The sequence below is a fragment of the Muntiacus reevesi genome, chromosome 6 (genome assembly GCF_963930625.1).
Source record: "Muntiacus reevesi chromosome 6, mMunRee1.1, whole genome shotgun sequence".
NCBI classification, from domain to species: domain Eukaryota; kingdom Metazoa; phylum Chordata; class Mammalia; order Artiodactyla; family Cervidae; genus Muntiacus; species Muntiacus reevesi.
Window position 1 is genome coordinate 60,315,841 of NC_089254.1, and position 23,918 is coordinate 60,339,758.

The 23,918-nt window shown below is 35.7% G+C and overlaps 1 protein-coding gene across 4 annotated transcripts in view; it reads right to left on the reverse strand.

Moving 5' to 3' along the window:
* BBS9 (Bardet-Biedl syndrome 9) overlaps positions 1-23,918 on the reverse strand; it is a 440,246-nt gene that overhangs the window by 308,654 nt on the left and 107,674 nt on the right. For 3 of the 4 annotated variants that reach the window (XM_065939386.1, XM_065939387.1, XM_065939385.1), the window contains exons 6-9: positions 20,735-20,909; positions 13,883-13,967; positions 5,637-5,820; positions 4,839-4,968 (exon numbers count right to left, since the gene is read on the reverse strand). In XM_065939386.1, coding sequence (XP_065795458.1) covers positions 4,839-4,968; positions 5,637-5,820; positions 13,883-13,967; positions 20,735-20,909 — 574 coding nt within the window. The remainder of the gene's footprint in view (positions 1-4,838; positions 4,969-5,636; positions 5,821-13,882; positions 13,968-20,734; positions 20,910-23,918) is intronic. The other variant, XM_065939388.1, reaches the window with a different exon arrangement.

Sequence of the window (23,918 nt, forward strand, 5' to 3'; positions counted from 1 at the left end):
ATAAAGTACGAGAGGAAATGTGATGAAAAATTTTTACCATACAATATAACACCTTGTACCATTTTGGGGAACATTAAATCATCCGTTGAGAGATGAAGCAAAATTAGTAAGTCAAAAAAACTATAATTCATGAAATAAAAAGATTCACAATCTTTAGTAGACATAGAAAAAATATATTAAAGTCACTATATTGTCTAAATAAAAAGTAAAAACAATTAAAACATTCTTAAAAAACCATTAGACTAATTTAACAATAATAATTTATAGCTGATAAATATAAAGAGATATGTATGTGTGTGTAATATCTAATACATGGAAGAATCTAAGTGCAAAGAAACCACAACTCACATACAAGAAATGGAAACCAAAGAAAATAGGGAATATCACAGAAGAGGAAAAATGACAAAATACATCAAATGTAGCAATTTTAAATGGATTAAAAGACAACAGCCTTCAAAATGGCTTGAAAAATTCAATCAAATTCTGTTTATAATAGATACACCTGAAATAAAGTTATAGGTTAAAAAACCATAGACAATAGCATGCCAGTAATTAATAACAAAGTGAACTCAAAGTAAACAACCAAAACAGCAAAAAAAACATTTTTTTAATGAAAGCACACACACAAAAAAAGATCACTTTATATGGGCAAAATTTTTTAAACTAACCAAAAAATAAAATAAAATAAATATCACAAACATAAGTTGAATACATAAAACTAGATTATATAAGTCAAAAATATTTAGATAGTCAACAAAAAATTTACAGAAAATATAGTAATGTAATGCAAACATTCCACTCCTGAGTTAAAACAGATTAAAAGAGGAAAATATCAATAAGATTGCACAGGCTCTGAAAGTCACAATATATTCTCCATCCTACTTCCATGAATATTTACAAATATTATGTGGAATATTAAGCCACAAAGGAAATCACTAAAAATATAACATAGCAAAAATTGTACATATAGGCCAACATTCTTTCTACAAACCACAAAGCAGAAAAAAAAAAAAATTAATCGCAAATGTTGGACTAAAAATGAAAGAAAAAGTCTCTTTGAAATTTAAAATCTCTACTAAATGTCTTCAAAGAAAACAATATCCTATCTATGAGTCTCAATTTTTTCATATTTAAAAAGGGCTTTAAATGAAAGACCCTTATAAGGTCTTTCTAGCTACCCCTTATCCTGACACACCCAAACCACAATGGCTTTTATGTATCTACCAAGCATATACCATATGTTCAGCTTTCTGACTGATTATTCAATGTGATATGCAAAAGCAGAACAAGTCCCTACATTAAAACAGTGTATGATCAAATTAAGGAGTGAGGAAAAGCAAAGAGCAGTCACCAACATACTATGAATATTCCAGAGATTCAAAGAAGGAGATCAGGGTAGAAAGAAAAGGCTTATTTATGTGAATTGTTAGGACTCAAAGAGTAAATCTGAAAATCCAGAAAAGAAATAAAAAACACTCTGGTTAATAATACTATATCAATGAAAGCTAAAGAATAAAATGTTAAATACCAATGGTTATAAAAAGTTACTATAATGAAATACAGTCTAGGAAGAAAAACACAGTACTAGACCAAATTGTTTATACTACAAAATGAGTTGTAACAAGATTTTAAAGCACAATGGCTGTGGCTGCCAGCTAAAGTCTGGAAAGGCTCCCATCACTTTGAACGTCCATTAAATAGACTTCCACTTTTAGATACATTTCATATCTCTGGAGAGAATAACGTTACCGATAAACAATGATCTTTATTTGCCATTTGGGAAACTGACCGTAGCAGAGGTAAGATACTCAGCCAGGCTTCCACAGCTACTTCATGCAATGAGAGGAAAATAGTAACAGCTAAGAATTTAAAGAACATTATCACATTTGGGCTCTTCTGATTCTGTACACTGTATATTTATTTCACATTCCTAGAGTATAACAAACAAAAATTAAAAGAATTAGATGAAAAAACTCTAGTCAAGAGTGCTATTTATCCTGAAAAGAAAGTAGGAAACCCAGACAGATTTTAAATTGGTTTATAATGAACAAGGTAGACAGGACCAAGACTGCCAAGTAGGAGGAGGTGGGAGGAAATTAAGCATCCTAGTTTCTGAAGAAAATGCTGTTATTAAATATAATTGTACCAACTTGATCCAAATCCAATATTTCTTATTCATTGAAAAGAAACATATTAAAATAGCAGCAATTTCCTTTACAAATAAACACATTAAGCCAAGGAAGCTTCTCCTAAAACAGTTTAACCCTCAAGGTAATAAAAAGCAGAAATAAAGTTATTTAAGTGTTCTAGCTTCAAATAATACCTTCTAAATACAGATATGCCATAGTTAATTCAGTAACAAATTTTTTAAATTCTACTAAAAATTACAATGAAATTCTTTCAGTCTAATCCTATGCTTTTACATTAAAGTGCATAAAAGTAAGAAAAATCTTCCAATGAATAAATAATTAGGAATTATTACTATGTATTAACTTGAAATTATGAATGGTAATAGTTGCACTTAATTATTTATAATTATGATCTTTAAAAAGCTATGAGAAACAGGAAATTTCACTTACAAATGCCTACATTTAGGTCTGACAGACGAATTTTGAATATAAGCATCTTCCAGCACACACTATATAGAAATTTGATTCCTCCCTCAAGATATTTTCAGTTATTATATGACCCTTGACTTGTAAGTTGCAACTGGACCAGAAACTAAATTAACCATAAATATCTGCAAAGAAACCATATCTCTGAGTTTCTCTATGAGTATGGTAACTCTTAAAATAGGTACATCCCTTGTAAATACAAGTTACAAGTGTAATGTAAATATTTCAGCTAAAGATGTTATCTCAGTAAGGTCTTTCTACCCATTACTCTCCCACGGCCCACATACACACAAAAACCACAATGAGTTTGTAGTATTTAAAGATACTGGCTCCTAGGGGCGCTGAGACTCTCAGCCAGGATGGGTCACACAGCCACCAGTGTGACTGTCTTCTTGCACCTGAGCTGTCACCTGGGGAGCCAAACAGAACAGCTCTTGAGTGGATACAGGAACTGCGGCAAGAAGTACTCTCCCAGAAGAGAAATACTTGATACTGCCCTGCTGGCAAGATATTTTTCCTGCTCTAAATCCTTGTAAGTAAAACTGATATAAAATGTCTGGTGAATCTGAGTGTTTGGTTGACCTTAAAAGACCATCTGAAAAAAAAAAAAAAAAAAAAGACCATCTGGTAGACTTTGAAAAAGCTAACCTCAAGATTTTAAATTTTTCTTCAGACACAAAAGAACTGTAATTTGTGCTAAGTGCACAGCATTTTCTCATAAAATATGAGAAGCAATTTCTTTTTAAAATATTCAATGTTTTCAAAACATTGTTTTCATTTTTCCAATATGTAAGCTTCAGATTAACCATTAATATAAATATAAAGGATTTTCATAGAGCCTCCACAGTAATATTCTACATTCAGCTTCTTAAATTGGGGGGATTAGTCACACTGATCAGATACTATGAGCATCACTGACAAATTCTCCATTTGGTTTTTAAACATTCAATAAAATTATCTAAATAAGCAGAACTGAGTAGATCTGGGAATCCATGAAGCTTTATAGAAAGTTGGTTTTTATCAAGATTTTTATCATTTATTAAGATTTTTAATTCTAAATATAATCCGAGATGTTTAAGAGTTTGTCAAGATCTTGCCTTATATACTGACAAACTATTGCTATTTTTGATAGATTTTGTAGAGTTCATGTTAAGACACGAATTTTGTCTTTCATTTTAAATGCAAAAAGGCCCCCATTTAAAACTTAAGCTGTCTGGCTTCCTCCTGGCACCATCAAGAGAAACTGCTGCCCTGACGTCTAACCCCGCCCCCCACATGCAGCAGGATTGTACCCAGATTTCCATCCCATTATTAAAGTTCATCCCTTTATGTCTCAACGGCTTTTTCTTTCTAAGGATCTTTAACTCAGCACTCTGTTATGACCTAGAGGGCTGGGTTGGGGTGGGGGTGGCAGGAGGGAGGCTCCAAGGGAGGGAATGTATATGTAGACACATAGCTGCTTCACTTCATTGTACAACAGAAACTAACACAGCACTGTAAAGCAATTATATTCCAATTTTAAAAATTGAAAAAAAAAAATCGACACTGTCTTAAACACATCGGTTCAGTTCAGTTCAGTAAGCAATTCTGCACCATTTGACACAGTAAGTTCTGAAACAAGCCTTTAAGTGTAACATCCTCACAGTCTAATAATAAGTGATCTCTAAATGGGATTCATTAGATGCTTAAAGAAATCCTCTTCTATTTTAAAGAAAATTATCTATCAGGTAAACTATTTTCTTGAAATCTTAAATTTATAAAGAGTATCTTGCTAGAGATAGTAAATAAAAATGATTAAAGGTGCTAATTAAAGCTTTTTTATATTCTCCTTTTCTAATAAAGACTTCCCTGGTGGCTCTGACGGTAAAGCATCTGTCTGCAATGCAGGAGACCTGGGTTCGATCCCTCGGTTGGGAAGATCCTCTGGAGAAGGAAATGGCAATCCACTCCAGTGCTCTTACCTGGAAAATCCCATGGATGGAGGAGCATGGTAGGCTATAGTCCATGGGGTCTCAAAGAGTCGTACATGACTGAGGGAATACACTTTCACTTTCTTTCTAATAAAATTTATATTTTAAATTATCTTCATTGTTGATATTCAACATCACTTATCATTTTTTAGTAAAATCACTGTTTCATAATTGTTTCATAAAATAAAAAATTCTTTCATAAAACTTTTAGTGAATTCCTTGATAAAGATACTCTTTAAATTAAACCACTTACTGTAAATAGCCCACTCTTACTGCTACAGGAACATGGGGAAGTTGAGTGGCCCATTTCAGTGTCACATCTTGATAAATATGCAACATATTATTATGGTTTCCAATCAAAGTATTTATTGTTCCTTCAGAAACTATGGATGGAAGATAGAAAAGGAATAGTAAGAAAAAAATCATTTTCAACAGTTTTTACATTCCTTTTAGAGGATTTATGATACAAATTAATTATAATATCTTGAGTTAATGCATAAAGATTTTAAGTAATAAAACATTGTTTTTCAATTTCAAGGTACTAGTATCAAAATTTTTTTAATCATTTATAAATATATAAAAATTATATATATAACTAGAGAAACTATAACTAGTGTGGCCAACATTTTTGCATTTTATCTAAAAAGGATGAACTTGATTAATATATTTACCACATTTAAGCTATTGATTTATTAGACTTTCACTACAGACAAGTAATTCTATGAATCATTACTATGCTCATTTCTCCTTATAAAAGAGTCTGATGCTCTCTTGGAAGCATCTTGAATAGCCACATCTTGGAAAGCATTATTATATACCTGAGGCCAATTCTACAAGTCATTTTGTACAAAGTAAAATGACTGACAAAACCAAATGTGTGCTTTATATCAAACCTCTGTTCAAACATTAAAAGCTAAAATTTCCATTACATGTTCAGTATAAAACTATTCTCCTAGTTCTTTAAAAAATATGTGAGTGACTTTGGCTTTTTCTGGTGTATATAACACAGTCATGACATATGGAAAAGATAAAAGAAAATCTTTCTACACACCTGAGCAATACGGGAGAAAACAACTTGGGCTATAATCAAGTTTCTTCATAAATCGAATTTGTCCATTATCCTTAAGGCAAAAAAAGTTTCTCTCACCAAGAACAAAAACAGAAGATGCTGACTGATTGAAAGATACAATACATATATCAAGGGCTTGTTCTCCAATATTTAGAGTCCAATCTACCTGCAAGGGAAAACTTATGATCAACTGGGTTGCTAAAAATATAACATTTCATTCACTTTGATATTAATACAATTAAGAAATGCTTTACAACAAAGCAGGCATAAAGATTAATCCTCGTTCATTTTTTTCTCCTATTACCATATTTTTGATATTTTGTAGACTCTAGTAGTTTTTGCCCCTTTTACCATGTGATATAACAAACTGTGGAATATTCTTATAGAGATGGGAAAAACAGACTACCTGACCTGCCTCTTGAGAAATCTGTATGTAGATCAAGAAGCATCAGCTGGAAGTGGACACAGAACAATAGACTGGTTCCAAATGGGGAAAGGAGTACATCAAGGCTGTATACTGTCACCTTGCTTATTTAACTTATATGCAGAGTACATCATTCGAAATGCCAGGCTGGATGAAGCACAACATGGAATCAAGATTGCCAGAAGAAATATCAATAACCTCATATATGCAGATGACACTACCCTTATGGCAGAAAGCAAAGAACTAAAGAGCCTCTTGATGAAAGTGAAAGAGGAGAGTGAAAAAATTGGCTTAAAACTCAATATTCAGAAAACTAAGATCATGGAATCCAATCCCATCACTTCATGGCAAATAGATGGGGAAACAATGGAAACAGTGACAGACATTATTTTGGGGGGCTCCAAAATCACTGTAGATGGTGACTGCAGCCGTGAAATTAAAAGATGCTTGCTACTTGGAAGAAAAGCTATGACCAACCTAGACAGCATATTAAAAAGCAGAGACATTACTTTGCCAACAAAGGTCCATCTGGTCAAGGCTATGGCTTTTCCAGTGGTCATGTATGGATGTGAGAGTTGAACTGTAAAGAAAGCTGAGCACCAAAGAAATGATGCTTTTGAACTGTGGTGTTGGAGAAGACTCTTGAGAGTCCCTTGAACTGCGAGGAGATCCAACCAGTCCATCCTAAAGGAAATCAGTCCTGAATATTATTGGAAGGACTGATGCTAAAGCTGAAACTACAATACTTTGACCACCTGACACTAAGAGCCGACTCACTGGAAAAGACACTGATGCTGGGAAAGACTGAAGGCAGGCGGAGAAGGGGATGACAGAGGATAAGATGTTTGGATGGCATCACCGACTCTATGGACATGAGTTTGAGTAAGCTCTGGGAGTTGGTGATGGACAGGGAAGACTGGCATGCTGCAGTCCATGGGGTCACAAAGAGCTTGACATGAATGAGTGACTTAATTGAACTGAACTGAACCATGTGATATTAACTATTTAGCAATTCAAACACTCATATAAATATAATCAAGGAGGTAAAGATCTGTATGTTGAAAACTATAAAACACTGACAAAATAAATTGAAGAGTTAAAATAAAAAGATATGCCATATTCATGGATTAGAAGGATTAATATCATTAAAATGTCCATACTACTCAAAGTGATCTACAAATGCAAATCCCTATCATAATTACAAAGGCAGTTTTCACAGAAATAAAAAAATGTACAAAATTCATGTGAACCCACAAGACACCAAAGAGCCAAAACAATCTTGAGCAAAAAAAAAAACAAAGCTGGAAGCATCATACTACCTGACTTCAAAATACACTACAAAACTATTCTAATCAAAACAGCATGGAACTGTCATTAAAATAAAGAAAATCTAGACCAATGGAACAGAACAGGGAGCTGAGAAATAAACCTCTGCATTTACAGTTAACTCATGTTCAACAAAGGTACCAAGAACATACAATGCAGAATAGGATGGTATCTTCAAAACATAGTGTTGGGAAACTTGATATCCACATGCAGAGGAATGAAAATGAACCCCTATCTCATACTCTATACAAAAACCAATTCAAAATAGATTAAAGACTTAAATATAAGAACGAAAGCTGTAAAATCATTAGAAGAAACACAGGGAAAAGCTCAATGACTTTTCAGATATGACCTCAAAAGTACAGACAACATTAAAATAGACAAAGGGGATTTCATCAAACTAAAAAGCTTCTACAGGGGAAAAAAAGAGAGAAAGCTTATTATGGGATTATATGAAATCATATAAGTGGAAACTTTTGAAAACTGTAAAGCACTATAAATTTAAAGTCTTTTATTCAATCAAAAAATTAAAAAGCTTCTTCACAGCAAAGGAAGCAATCAGTAGTGTGAAGAGACCATCTATGGAATGGGAGAAAATATACCCAATAAGGAGTTAATATCAGACAGCTCAACAGCAAAAAAAAAAAAAAAAGGAAAAAGGAAAAAAGAAAACTTGATTTAAAACTGGGCAAAAGACCTAAATGTCTTATTTCTCAAAATAAGAGATACAAATGATGAATAGATATATTTAAAAACGCTCACCAATAAAAAAAGAAAAACAAAATGCTCACCAACACTAACCATCAGGGAAATGCAATGAGATATCACCTTATATCTTTTAGAATGGTTATTATCAAAAAGAAAAGAGATAATAGGTGTTGGTGAGAATGTGCAGAAAAGCAAACCCTGTATACTGCTGGTAGGATTATAAAACATTACATATACTATGGAAAACAATATGGAGATTCCTCAAAAAATTAAAAATAGAACTACCATATGACCCAGCAATCCCACTTCTGGGTACATATCCAAAGGAAGTGAAAACAGAATATTGAGAGGATATCTGCCATCCCATGTTCATTGTAGCATGATTCACAATAGTCAAAACATGAAATCAACCTAACTTCCAATGATGGATGAATGGTTAAAGAAAACAGGAAGGGCTGATGTTGAAGCTGAAACTCCAATACTTTGGCCACCTGATGCAAAGAACTGACTCATTTGAAAAGATCCTGATGCTAGGAAAGATTGAAGGTAGGAGGAGAAGGGGGTGACAGAGATGGTTGGATGGCAGCACTGACTCAATGGACATGAGTTTGAGCAAGCTCCAGGAGTCGGTGATGGACAGGGAAGCCTGGCATGATGCAGTCCATGGGTCACAAAGAGTCAGACACAACTGAGTGACTGAACTGAAATGAAAATGAAAAAAATCCTGCCATTTACAATAACGTGGATGAACTTGGAAGACATTATGCTAAGTGAAATAAGTCAGGCTCTGAAAAATGAATACTGTATGATCTCACTTATCTTTGGAATCTAAAAAAGTCAAAATAATAGAAGCAGAGAGTAGAATTTTGACTTCCAGGGTCTGAGGTATGGGAGACATGAGGATATACTGGTCAAGGGGTACAAAGTTTCAGTTATGCAGGATGAATTAGTTCTGAAGATCTAATGTACATATAGTTACAATACTGTATTGTATACTCAAAATTTGTTGAGAGATCGTAATGATCCTACCACAAATATATATATATATATATATATATACACACACACACACACACACACACACAGACACATACACACATATATATGTATATGCACATGAGGGGACAGATAAGTTAATTTGCTTAGTTCTGGTAATCATTTCACAATTTATACATATATCAAAACATCTCACTGTTTATATAAACAGTAGGTTTATATAATTTTATTTGTCAATTATACTTCAATAAAGCTAAAGAGAAAAAAGGCAGGTAGAGAAGAGGGTGGAAAGAATATCACATGAAAATGAGCTGCCTGTATAAAGGTCCTGTCAGGAAGAGGAGGATCCATGGCTTATTGGAAAAAATACACATAAAGAAGATATTTGCTCCACTGAAATTTTTCCGTAAGAAAGCTGTTGCATTTACTTTGCAAATAAAATTTAAAAATCAACAAAACCTACAGTCAATACTGCTATAAATATGTTTTTATATTGAAACAATTTTGAAAATATTAATATGCATATATAGAGCAGTTGTCAAGCTACTATAGTAGTATAGATAGGATCCTCTATACATAAGAGCTCTTCAAGGGTATCTTCATATCTTCATCTCTCACAACATGGTCAATGTTTAATAAGTGTTTCTTAAAATAATGAAGAAATGAATGTAAAGTGGACATGTAAAGAAGAAATCAGTCCCCAATCAATTATTAATGTTTCTAAATCAAGAAAACATAAAGTATACTATTTTGAAAAGCTTTGGATGATAGGCATATATTGTAAATGGCAATGACAGTGAGATGAATGTACAAAAGCATCTGGACAGAGAGGAAGTAACATTACCCTCAAAGTTAGGCTTTGAAGCAAGAATCAAGAATCAACAAACGAAAGGTCAAATAAGAGATGTGAAAAATCACATTAAAGACACATACAAATTTCATGCCATCCAAAAAATGATTTAGGTATTAATCTATCTACTTGAGGATTAAAGTATCTGAAGAAGGGATGAAATCTAAATGGGACTAGTCAGAAAGGCAAATATCATCAGTGGGTATATAAGAAGAATCTGGAATAGAGGGACAGCACAGGGCATATAGGCAATGTGCATTTATGCACATTTATGCATCAGATTATCTTCATCTAAACTAGGATTCAACACCAAATCATTTGACAACAAAAAAAATTTTTTTAAGACAAATCATTCAGGCTTCCCTGGTGGTTCAGTGTTAAAAGAATCCACCTATCAAGGAAGGAGACAGAGGTTTGATCCCTGGGCCAGGAAGATCCCACATACCATGGAACAACTAAGTTTGTGCACCACAACTATTGAGCCTGTGTTCCAGAGCCCCAGGACTGCAACTACTGTGGCTACGTGGTGCAACTACTGAAGCCCATGCATCCTAGAGCCCAGGCTCTAAAACAAGAGAAGCCACCACAATGAGAAACCCTCCCACCGTAACTAGAGAGTAGCCCCCACTCGTCACAGCTAGAGGAAAGTCTGCACAGCAAGGAAGACCCAGCACGGTCAAAAATTTTTAAATGTTTTTTACAAAACATAAATTATTCAATTATCACTTAGTTCAAGTGAGGTTCACCTATGCAGAAAGATTCCACTGAACAAAAGACATGAACATCAAGTCCTAAGGTAGTTACATTTCTCATTACAATTTAATAGACTTGCATTCTAGCAATATTTGTCAGCACTAGTAACTCAGGCTGATGTGTCCCTGACTCTGAGAGATGACAATTCATTCAGAGCAGATAAGCAGAGTTTCTGAGGCCACAGGCTGCGATCCAGCCACTAAATACTTTCAGTTCACTAGGTACCGAGCGCCACTCTTTGCAAATTTCCCTTAAGAATCATACCACATTCTAAATTAATGAATCTCAAAATGCACAGTAGTTTACTAAGAACAATCATTTTAAAATCCTTCCACTTCCAGCCATGATACAGTGACAGGAAAAAGATTCTACCGTCCCACCTAAAACAACCACAACATGGACAAAAAGTTTGAAACAACTGTTTGCAAGGCACTGGATATCAGAAAACAAAAGACAGCAATCCCTTGAAAACAGAAAACAAATGAGGTGAGTGGTATAACTGCCCAGCCATGAGAGAGTTTTTAGGCCATGGCAGAGGCAGAAGAAACCCAGGCAAAGCCCACAAGGCCCTCTGGGTTGAGGAGATGAATGCTGACAGTTGAGAGAAACCAAGGCAGCTAGAGTTCACAAGACAGCATGCTAAAAAAAGAGAGAGCAACACAAGGACAGAGCCCTGAGACCTGTTAAGAATTCTCTCAGATATTCAGCTGAGTACTTATCAGCACATTTATGTAGAAAATTACTCAAAGCCAGGGAAAGAACCACCCAAAAGGATTAGCGGTAACAGTGCCCAGCATTTACACAGGGCCTGGAATACTGCCTGTGCTCACAAGCCAGACTGGAACACCTCATAATTTACAGGGAGTTGGAAAGAACATTCAGAAGGGTAGTACCTCAGGAGGGCGTACAAGTAGCTCCGGAATGAGCACTGCTCTGGTCCCACCTAACAGACTCAAAAGCAAGACCAAAAAGGATCAGACTGTTTCCAAGTAACTTAACTGTCTTCCAGGCCGAAGCGCAGGAAGATTTATAGAAACACAAAAGTATGTAGCTTCGAACAAAGTAAAACTGACTATATCCTGGCATCTAATAACAACTTAGACAGCAGCACAGGGACACAACTCAGATCTGTTAAGTATCTTCACAAATAAGCTGAGTATATATCAGAACATTCATGCAGAAAATTACTCAAAGCCAGGGAAAGAACCACCCAAAATGTGGTTTTTAGTAGTTTTAGTTTTTCTTTTTAATTATCAAGCATGTAAAGAAACAGGAAAATGTAATCCATAACGTAGAGATAAATAACAGTATTATATACAGTTTATAATACTACATAGTTTACAATACTTATGTTAAATAATTTGTATCTATTTAAGTTTAAAAGTATACAATGAAGATATTTTTAAAACACCTAAATTGAACTTGTAGAGATAGAAACTATACTAGACAGGAATTAATACCAGATTAGACATTATAGAAAAAATATTAGTGACCTTGAAAACATAGTAGTAGAGATCATCCAAAATGAAATAGAAAAGAGAATTTTTTAAAACAAAGAGCAAATCTGTGACCTGTAGAGTAACTTTAAGTAGACTAAATGTATGTGTAATTGAGTGAAGAGGAGAAAAGATGGAGAAGAGAAAAATATCTTTGAAGAATAGCTAAAAAATTTTCTAAATTTCATGAAAACTATAAATTCACAAGTACACTAACTTCAACAAATCTATAAGCACCAACAAAAGGAATGAAAGAAAATTATACAAAACACATTATAATCTAATTGTTCAAAAGAAGTGATAAGAAAAAATCTGAAAAACACATGGAGAAAAAAGTTATTGTGTACCAAGGAACCAAGATAAGATGAAAGATTTCTTATGGGAACAATGCAAGCTAGAAGATGGAGGAGATCTCTGCTCCTAGAGGAGGAAATCAAGATGGCAGAGTTGGAAGATGAAGAACTCACTTGCTGCATCAAACACAACAGAAATACCTCCATATGTGGAACAATTCTCACCAAAAAATAACTGGAAACTGGCAGAAAGACCCCTGTACAACCAAGGCAGAGAGAGAGATCCACATGTAATGAGGCAGCAAGGGAAGAGAAACAATCACCTGTACCCTAGGGAGTGGACTCAGAGGAGAAGAGAGATTTCACAGGCCGAGATCCTCCCTGGGGAGTGAGCAGTTGGAGCTACACATGAGGCACCCCAGTCCTGGGGTCCACCACAAAGAAGACGAGCCTCTTGGCTGGTTGGAGTGCTGGTAGGACTAACAGAAAGGCTGGGGAAAGCCTTCTGTTCCCAAACGAGTGCGCACATGCTTGTTCACTCCTGAAACAGGGCAAAAAGTGCAGATCAGAGCTGTGTGAGTAGCTGACTGGCTTTTCACAACTGCCCCATGAACAAACTGAATGTCCCAGCCCCACTTACGTCATACTGCAACTCCACACTGGAGGGAGGGCTATCATGACCGAGGAAAGAACCCAGTCATGAGACATAAAGGCAGCTAAGACCCAAAGCAATGTCTAAGGGAAGGGACAGTCATTACTGGTGCATGCACAGGCAGCAGCACATCAGTCGCTTCAATAAGCGGCGCTGGGAAAACTGGGCAGCTGTATGTGAAAGAATGAGACTGCAACATTTTGTCATACCTTACACAAAACTAAACTCAGAGTGGATTAAATATCTAAATATAAGTCCAAAAACCATAAAACTCAAACAAGTTTCCTTCAAACTACTTTTCAAAGTTATCAAAGTTTCACTTGTGCACAAAGTTTGTGCACAAACTTTGCAGGCTGTGAAAAAATTTTCATCTTTTACTCATATTTCACCATGCATCTATACTAGTAGCAACTTTTTTCTCTATTAAAGGAATTTTAAAATTTTTATTTTGTTAGTTTATAATCATTTCAGTTCAAAGTGACCCATGTGGACATTTATAATCCTAGCAGTGCAATTCTATAATCTGGTACACTGTGACCATGAGTAGGCGTGTGTCTCCTTTGCTCAACAATAGCCAACTAAATTCTTTGATCACTGACATAACCTTAACACAGAAAATGGCTGAAACATATATTTTTAATTTTTCTTCCCAGAAATTCTTATCCTGAACAAACATCTGTGACTAGATATAACATTACTAAAATTTTTATCTATTTTAAAAAGGCCTTACAATTAGTCTTTTTCCAGACCCATGTTTTTGTTGTTCAGTCTCTTGTCTTTTATCTGCATCCGTTGCAAAAGCAAGTACTTGGTATCTGTTTAAAAGATATGGAATAACTGTAAGTGACTTTACAGTTAAAAAGTGTAAATTATTTTAAAAGCACATAATCTCAATATAATTAAATTTTTAAATATATATAATCTACAAATCTTATGTATCACCTTTTCCTCGACTTTAAACATTGTAAAATTTAGTGAATGAATTTAGTAACGAATTCTACTGAATGATGAATTCTACTGAATTTGTACTGTGGCATAAGACTATGTAAAACTGTAATGATAAAGAAATTATAACCATATTTCCCAAAATTCAATACCGGGGAAATAGCTCTGCCAAATGTCAAAGTATCTCCCATTAGAATTTTATGTGATAAATAACAATACTCAATAAAGATCCAGTACCAAAACCCAAAATAGAAAAAAATACAAATAATGCAAAACAACCAGATGAGTTATTGCCACCATCCTCCAAAAAGTGGTAGTAGAAATTATTAACATCTGTGGACCCCAGAAGGTCTGAGTTTAATTCCCAGCTAACCCATTAACTAGTTGAGTAAATTTTTGAAAATTAACCACTCTATGTCTTAATCTTTCTTATCTATAAAATGGGAATAATAATAATCTTAACTCAAGCATTGTTAGAAGAACTTAAAAAATAATTTAATGTCTGGTACAGTATCTGATGGGGTTTCCCTGGTAGCTCAGCTGGTAAAGAATCCACTTGCAATGCAGGAGACCCCAGTTTGACTCCTGGGTCACGAAGTTCCCTGGAGAAGGGATAGGCCACCCACTCCAGTATTCTTGGGCTTCCCTGGTAGCTCAGATGGCAAAGAAGCCTATTGCATTTGGGAGACCTGGGTTCGATCCCTGGGTTGGGAAGATCCCCTAGAGGAGGATGTAGCAACCCACTCCAGTATTCTTGCCTGGAGAATCCCCATGGACAGAGGAGCCTGGTGGGCTACAGTCCATGGGGTCACAAAGACTTGGATATGACTGAGCAACTAAGCACAGCCCAGTATCTGATATACACTAAGGTACCCGATTATTGACTGACAGGTTGACAAATAGACAGATACAGATTTCTATATACACAGAGATAAATCACCTAGTAATTTATCTGGTATGTAATAAGTTCTCAATAATGGACATTATGGACTTTCTATCAGTATTATATTTCAATAGCACAACATTGTAAATCAATTGTAATACAATAAAATAAATTTTTTAAAAATTGTAACATTTAGCTCAGACCATTCTTCAAATCAACTGATAAATATCGCTCAATTAAGAAATGATAATTTAGACAATAAAGTTTAAATTCCCTTATTTGCATTAATTTATGGTATATGTTTAGAGTAATAATTCTACTCAAAATGAAGAAATTTTAGGCTCATAGATCCCTTTCCACTTTCAATAGCTAAGAGAAAAATTAGTAAAGAGATATATTCAGATAACTCCTATTGTCTAAGAGAAAGGTGTCTGATAGTGTAAACATCAGGAACCTTAATGAAGAAAGGCAAAGTAGAATATCTAAATAAGCACTAAAATGTACACTAATATTCAAATGTTATATATCAACTCATATTCTATTCCAGTCAGCAGTATTTCATTTGTAAAAGGCCTCCAATTTTCTGTGAATGAAGAATGACTATAAATTATGATAGATTTTGCAGTACATTCATGAGAATCAGTCTTCCAGTTAATAAGAAAGCTTAATGCAAATAAAGTTCATTCATTCAATAAACATATAGTAGGAATCTCATACAAGCATTAACAAGGGGGGAAACTACTACATGACCTATATCCACCAGGACCTTCCAAAGTAGTTGAGGAGATTCATATATAACACTAACAAATTAGCGTAACTCAGAGTGCACTGTGCTGACTGGTATGCGTATAAGTACCAAAGGAATATGATGGCAGAAACAGGTAACATGGGTGTGCTGGGGAAGCACACTGACTGAAACTGCCCACCCTGGCCAGGACCATAGTAACCGTTTGCATGAGCTGTGTTACAGCAGGAGGTTCTGGTAAGGAACGTGGAACTAATAAGCCACCACCAACCGGAAGAGTTCAGGAAAGGTCAAAAGGAGACACCACCTGTCCGACCACCTCCCAGGATCCTTCTCTCTGGCATCCATCTTGGCTGAGTAGTGTGTGCACCACTAGGAAGGACTCTGAGACAGAATGATTGGCTAAAGACAACCCGGAAACTAATCCCATCACCATAAAACCCAAGACTGAGAGCCACATGGCAGAGCAGTTCTCCTGGGTTCCCTTACCCTACTGCTCTCCACTCGGGTGCCCTTTCCCAATAAAATCCCTTGCTTTGTCAGCACATGTGTCTCCTCAGACAATTCATTTCTGAGTGTTAGGCAAGAGACCAGTTTCGGGGCCTGGAAGGGGTCCCCTTCCTGCAACAGGTGGAGGAAATATATATGTTCTTGGTATCAGTTAAGGAGGAGAAAGCTAGGTTTTGAAGAATGAGTGAAAACTCATCATGCTGTTAAAGACTAAAAAACATAATGGCAAAGCAAACAACACATGCAAAGGCATGCAGCAGTAAAAGAGACATCAAAGGCCATGGCAGGAGCTTAGGAGAGATGCCTGGCAGAGAGGAATAAGTCATGGGAAATGAGACCAATAAACGATAGGAGGCTGAAGATCTCAACCTTGTAAAACCATGCTAAAAAATTCCATAGGCAGCAAATACCATCTGAGAATGACCTTCAATATCCCTAGGTCTTCAAAACTGCCAAATAATTATACCTCACACTCTGACCTCCAAATAGGATTCCTTTAGTCTTCTTGGTTCATGATAACAGAAATAGTGTGCACTGGTGACTAAAACATCAGTCCAGAGCTGGTCCATTAGGACCAGTCTTAATGGATCTAACCTCAGGCAATAATTAATATAGGCAGTTCATTTCCTGCAGACACCAACCTACCAGAGGATGATATGGATATTAATGAGGCTGTTACAAAAATCCAAAGCTTTTGAGCTGTTTGAAGCTTCTTATATAACTGTAGAGAGTTATTATTTCATCTGAGGCATAAGTGAACCCCTAAAGTGATCTCATTAACATCAAAACAACATGCAGAGACACAGCCAAAATTCACTCCTGATTTCTAAATCCAGAACAATTCTCTTCCTGGAAGACAGCTCAGAAGAGAATTTTATTACTAAACATAACTGGCAATAAATTTAGATCATGACAAACTTCCAATAGCATTTGTTTTACAATTCTTTCTTAAATTCTCTTAACTGGGATCAATAATGTACATGGAAATCTATTTCCAAAACTGAACAATTCCAAGCAGACTTGGAAATTCTGAAATAAAACACTTGGATATTTTTTCTTATCACTCAAGTGTTCAGTGATATAAGCTAAAGAATAAAATTCCCTTATTGAAAGTGCTGAAAGAATAATCAGGTCCAATGTAAAAAAAAATTTCATGAAAGACTGTCATACATATTTTTCAGAACAGAAAAGCACTAATCACAGACACAGCAAGTCCAGGTGAACTGTGATATTTTTTGAACCAATAGTCACAAATGCTTAACAGGTCCCATAGAGCACCAATGACAAACTCAACCATATAATTTAGTGCTCTTCTGTATCACATCATAAAAAGAGCAGCAAGGAACTAAAAGATGGATTGAGGTGTCGCAGAAATACAAAAGTAAACCCTCCAAAATCATTTATTTTCAGATGAAAAATAGCTGTCACCTGAAAGCGTGTCAGGAGATTTGAGAACTTTGATAATTTAACCTGTAGAATTCTACTAGAATTGGAAGCTCTGGATGCAAAGCATTACTATGTTCATTGCAACTATAGCTAAAACATTCTTGATTGTGCTAGTGAGACTCATTTTCATCGAAAGATTCCAGTAACAAAATAGAAGGTTTCCTCATAAACTTTTCATTCCTTCATTCATTAGCATTAACATTTCATTAACATAATGTTAACATAACATTAACATTTCATTCCATCATTCATTAACAAGCAGATCTTGTTGAACATCTACTTCAAAAGAAGACATCAGAAAGGCCCTTCCAAGTCTAGAGATAACAAAAACAGAAATCCAACTGAAAAGAGAAAGACCTGAATGTCAGTCAGAATGCGAAGCAAGAGCTGAATAAGAGCAGAAAAAAGGTAGACAGATCATGATTTACTGCCTAAATCATTCTGGCAAAGAAAGAAAGAGAGAATAAAAGACGGTCCAAGTTGGCAAAAACATGGCAAGGGAATGGCCATAGGCCCCTTTTCTACCAAAAAAAAAAAAAGTAAACAATTCTCTTACTTCCAAAGAAAAACAACATTCAAAATGTGTCCCTGAATCAGAAGCACCTGGAGCATGTATTTGTAATGATGATTTCTGGATCTTTTCCCTAAACCTACTAAATCAAGATCTACAGGGTTGGGGCTTGAAAATCAGCAAACATACATTTTATAAAAGGAGGCCCAGATGATTCTTATGTACACTAAAGTTTGAGACTCATAGTCTTCTCCAGTTCCTATCTAAACATAACTGATCTGTATTCAAAGTAATTAAATATCAATATTGAAAATGAAGATGAATTAAGTCTTTAAAGCCTTCTATATTAACTGATTATACTTTTAACTGATTATAGATTTAATGAAGCCTCCAAAGACCAAAACTACAGTTTTCATGCTTTCTCCCATCCTAAATTACACCTGTGATTACCATTTAAAACTGCGATTATCATTTAACCTATTATACTTGAAAGTGTATATAAATACAACATATCACTTAATGTTATAAACCCTCTTAATTGTCATCATTTCACAATAATCATAAATTCCAAGCATTTTGCCATTATAAAGGATTCACATAATAAATAAAGTGTGCACTTCTTAGTTCTAGATGAAGATCAATATAATAGATCAGTATGCTGGAGAATTACCACAGTTAAAACAGTATGAGTTTCTGTGAGATTAAACCTTCACATTAAGGAAACCTACACATTGCTTCCTCAACTAATCACTCCTGGAGTTATTACCAAATTAATTCCTATTCACATATTTCAAAGAGTAAGTCATGGGACATTCAAATCTTTATATCGTGACCCCAGTGTAACACTGCTAATATCACACTATTTGACAAGAACTAGGGTGGAAAGCTGAAAACCAGATCTCCTCAATATTGCTTAAGTTTTGGCAGGATTGAATGAATTATACAGATATTGTTCTCAGTGTCTCAAACAATTATAATATTTTATTTATTACCAGTAGTAATGCCACAACTTATTCATCTCCTTTGGACAAGAGCCATAGGCATTGTAGAAGGAATATGACATAATGATAAACTACCTCCATCAGTTAACTTCTGCTTAGTCACAAATATTTGCTTATTTTCAGAGTTTTAAGTCCTCGTTGCCTTAACAATAATTCTCAAAGCGTAGATGGTCACTTATCAGGGAAAACTATGTTAACTTACAATATACACAATAATAAAACTTGAGGCAAAAATTTACAGCTGTTGCCTGATGAATTTATATACTTTCTTCCTGCCTTGGGAAAAATCATATGGCCAAAAACAATACTGAAAGGCTATAATGAAGTGCTGCCTGGATGTTTAAAGTTCTAAATGCTGCCATCAGTAAGATAACAACAATAAAGTTACTGAAGACATTATAATTCTCCAAGACTATTTCTTTTCCCAGAATGGATATCTACACTTTTTTCCCCATGCTCTCTTCCAACAAAAAGCACAGCCTCCAAAACTCAAAACCATAATTCTTATTGAAACTTAGCTGGTAGAAGAAAAAAGGGTCTCTCTCTCAAACACAATTCACCAAAATCGATAAAAATTTCTAGCAAAAAGGGTCATTTTCATACTTCACTTCTGTGAACTATTCTTTAAAAACATTCATAATAACTTGTATTTCTTGCCAGTATTCTTCCCTTGTCACATACATTCTTTTTTTTGTTATAAAATCATTCTATATATGTATTTGTATCTGGGTTTTTTTCATTCACACTGTTTTATTATTTATAAATCAGGGAACAGTCACAATAATTACTGAGCATTTTCTATGGGGTGGCACTAGTGGTAAAGAATCCATTTGCCAATGCAGGAGACGCAAAAGATGTAGTTTCCATCTCTGGGTTAGGAAGAACCCCTAGGGGAGAAAATGGCAACTCACTCCAGTAACGTTGCCTGGAAAATTCCATGGACAGAAAAGCCTGGTGGGCTACAATCCATAGGGTCACAAAACGGTGGACACAGCTGAGTGCACGTGTGCCCACACACACAAACACACACACACACACCACCCATGGTAATCTAACAAGTTTGTTGAAATAGATGTTGCTATCTCCTTTACATTCAGGATAAGGACACTGTATTAAACAGCTGTGAGTTGCAAAATCAGGACTTCAATCCACGTGTACCTCTCTCCAAATCCTTCCTCTCAATCTCTGCACTGTACTGCCTTGCAAATATTTTATATGTAAATTATATCCGCTAAGTCACCACAATTACATTATAACAACAAAATCACTCTCCTTTTTATTTGCAATATTCAAGCTCTTTGTGGAAAAGAATTTATCAGCAGCATCAGTTCAGTTCAGTCGCTCAGTCGTGTCCGACTCTTTGCGACCCCATGAATGGCAGCACGCCAGGCCTCCCTGTCCATCACCAACTTCCGGAGTTTACCCAAACTCATGTCCATTGAGTCAGTGATGCCATCTAACCATCTCATCCTCTGTCATCAGCAGCATACACACACACACACACAAAATCATGATTCCAAAGATTCAAGATCCATACTCACTTGTAACTTTCCACTTGATGGCAGGAAGAAACAGTAATGAAGGAATCTGTACGGGAACTGTAAGCAAGAGGGCCAGGTAAAAGAGAACCAGGGAGAAACCTCCCAAAAGCATAGCTTTCCTGCTCAAACACCATCAGCATCCCATCCATAGACTGGATACAAATTAAATCACGACCTAAAGAAAAATTAAAGGAAATTAAATGACATGTTCTTTTCATAAATACAATGATTTTGTCGCTGTTCAACACAAATTTAATTTCCCCCCCAGGGGCAAAATGAGCAGCTTAAATCTTGGGATGCAAACCAATGAAGCTATAAGATTATTATATTTCACTGTATACACATTTCTCAGTTTTTTCATTATTCATGCCTATAGTTTTAAATATATTTGTTTTCATTTACATGAGCTAAAATTTCTAGCTCAAGATAATCCCTGAGAACAGTCATGACTCTACAAAATATCATTTTTTCCAAAATCAGAACTATAAACTGTTCTGCACCAGGCTATTTCTCATCTTCATAGTGTGTCAGCCCATATTTTCATAAGACTTAAACATCAGTCAAACACAGCACACCAAATCCACAGACATGCATTAAATACCAGTTTTATACAAATCAGTGTTGAGCACCGTTGGGAGAGAAAACAATTAATAATGAATAATACTAATCATTGACTATCATAAACTATCAACTGATTTTGAAGTGTTTTCTACTATTAATCTGTAAGTATTAGTCTGTAATGGAGAAGGAAATGGCAACCCACTCCAGTAGTCTTGCTTGGAGAATCCCACGGGCAGAGGAGCTTGGTGGGCAGCTGTCCATAGGGTTGAACAGAGTCGGACATGACTGAAGTGACTTAGGATGCACGCTTGCCTTGGAGAAGGAAATGGCAACCCACTCCAGTATTCTGGCCTGGAGAATTCCAGGGACGGGGGAGCCATCTATGGGGTCGCACAGAGCCGGGCACAACTGAAGCGACCTGGCAGCAGCAGCAACATTAGTCTATAAGTCGCTCAGTTGTGTCCAACTCTTTGTGACCCCATGGACTAAACAATGTAGTCCATGGAATTCTCCAGGCCAGAATACTGGAGTGGGTAGCAGTTCCCATCTCCAGGCGATCTTCACAACCCAGGGAGCGAACTTAGGTCTCCCACATCACAGGTGGATTTTTTACAGCTGATCCACCAGGGAAGCCCCAAAACTATAAACTGATTATGAAGTGTTTTCTACTATTAGTCTGTAAAACTATTAGCTACAAAATTCACCACTCTTAAAATATACTAAGAAGATGACAATGATGATGATTTCTATAGTACAGTCTCTATCCAATCAGCAAAAACAAGACCGGGAACTGACTGTGGATCAGATCATGAACTTCTTATTGCCAAATTCAGACTTAAATTGAAGAAAGTAGGGAAACCCACTAGACCATTCAGGTATGACCTAAATCAAATCCCTTACAATTATACAATGGAAGTGACAAATAGATTCAAGGGATTAGATGCGATAGACAGAGTGCCTGAAGAACTAAGGACGGAAGTTCGTGACATTGTACAGGAGGCAGGAATCAAGACCATCTCCAAGAAAAAAATATGCAAAAAATCAAAATGGTTGTCTCAGGAGGTCTTACAAATAGCTGAGAAAAGAAGAGAAGTTAAAGGCAAAGGAGAAAAGGAAAGATATACCCGTCTGAATGCAGAGTTCCAGAGAATAGCAAGGACAGATATGAAAGCCCGTCTCGGAGATCAGTGCAAAGAAATAGAGGAAAACAATAGAACGGGATGACTAGAGATCTTTTCAAGAAAATTAGAGCTACCAAGGAAACATTTCATGCAAAGATGAACACAATAAAGGACAGAAATAGTATGTCTAACATATGTCTAGAAACCTAACAGAAGCAAAAGATATTAAGAAGAGGTGGCAAGAATACACAGAAGAACTATACAAAAAAGATCTTCACAACCCAGATAACCACAAGGGTCTGATCCCTTACCTAGAGCCAGACAAGCTGGATTGTGAAATCAAGTGGGCCTTAGGAAGCATCACTACGAACAAAGTTAGTGGAGGTGATGGAATTCCAGTTGAGCTATTTCAAATCCTAAAAAATGATGCTGTGAAAGTGCTGCATTCAATATGCCAGCAAATTTGGAAAACTCAGCAGTGGCCACAGGACTGGAAAAGGTCAGTTTTCATTCCAATCCCAAAGAAAGGCAATGCCAAAGAATGTTCAAACTACCACACAACTGTACTCATCTCACACGCTAGCAAAGCAATGCTCAAAATTATGCAAGCCAGGCTTCAACAGTACGTGAACCATGAAATTCCAGATATTCAAGCTTGATTTAGAAAAGGCAGAGGAACCAGAGATTAAATTGACAACATCTGGTGAATCACGGAATAAGCAAGAGAGTTCCAGAAAAACATCTATTTCTGCTTTATTGACTATGCCAAAGACTTCGACTGTGTGGATCACCACAAACTGTGGAAAATTCTCCAAGAGATGGGAATACCAGACCACCTGACCTGCCTCTAGAAAAGTCTATACGCAAGTCAAGAAACAACAGTAAAACTCAGACATGGAACAACAGACTGGTTGCAAATTGGGAAAGGAGTACGTCAATGCTATATATTGTCACCCTGCTTATTTAACTTATATGCAGAGTATATCATGCAAAATGCCAAGCTGGATGAAGCACAAGCTGGATCAAGATTGCCAGAAGAAATATCAGTAACCGCAGATATGCAGATGACACCACCTTTACAGCAGAAAGCAAAGAAGAATTAAACAGTTCCTTGATGAAAGTGAAAGAGGAGAGCAAAAAAGCTGGCTTAAAATTTAACATTCAGAAAACTAAGATCATGGCATCTGGTCCCATCACTTCATGACAAATAGATCGGGAAACAATGGAAACAGTGAGAGACTTTATTTTCTTAGGCTCCAAAATCACTGCAGATGGTGACTGCAGCCATGAAATTAAAAGACACTTGCCCCTTGGAAGAAAACCTATGACCAACCTAGACAGCATACTAAAAAGCAGAGACATTACTTTGCCAACACAGGTCTGTCTAGTCAAAGTTATGGTTTTTCCAGTAGTCACGTATGGATGTGAGAGTTGGACTATAAAAAAAGCTGAACACTGAAGAAGTGAAGCTTTTAAACTGTAGTGTTGAAGAAGACTCTTGA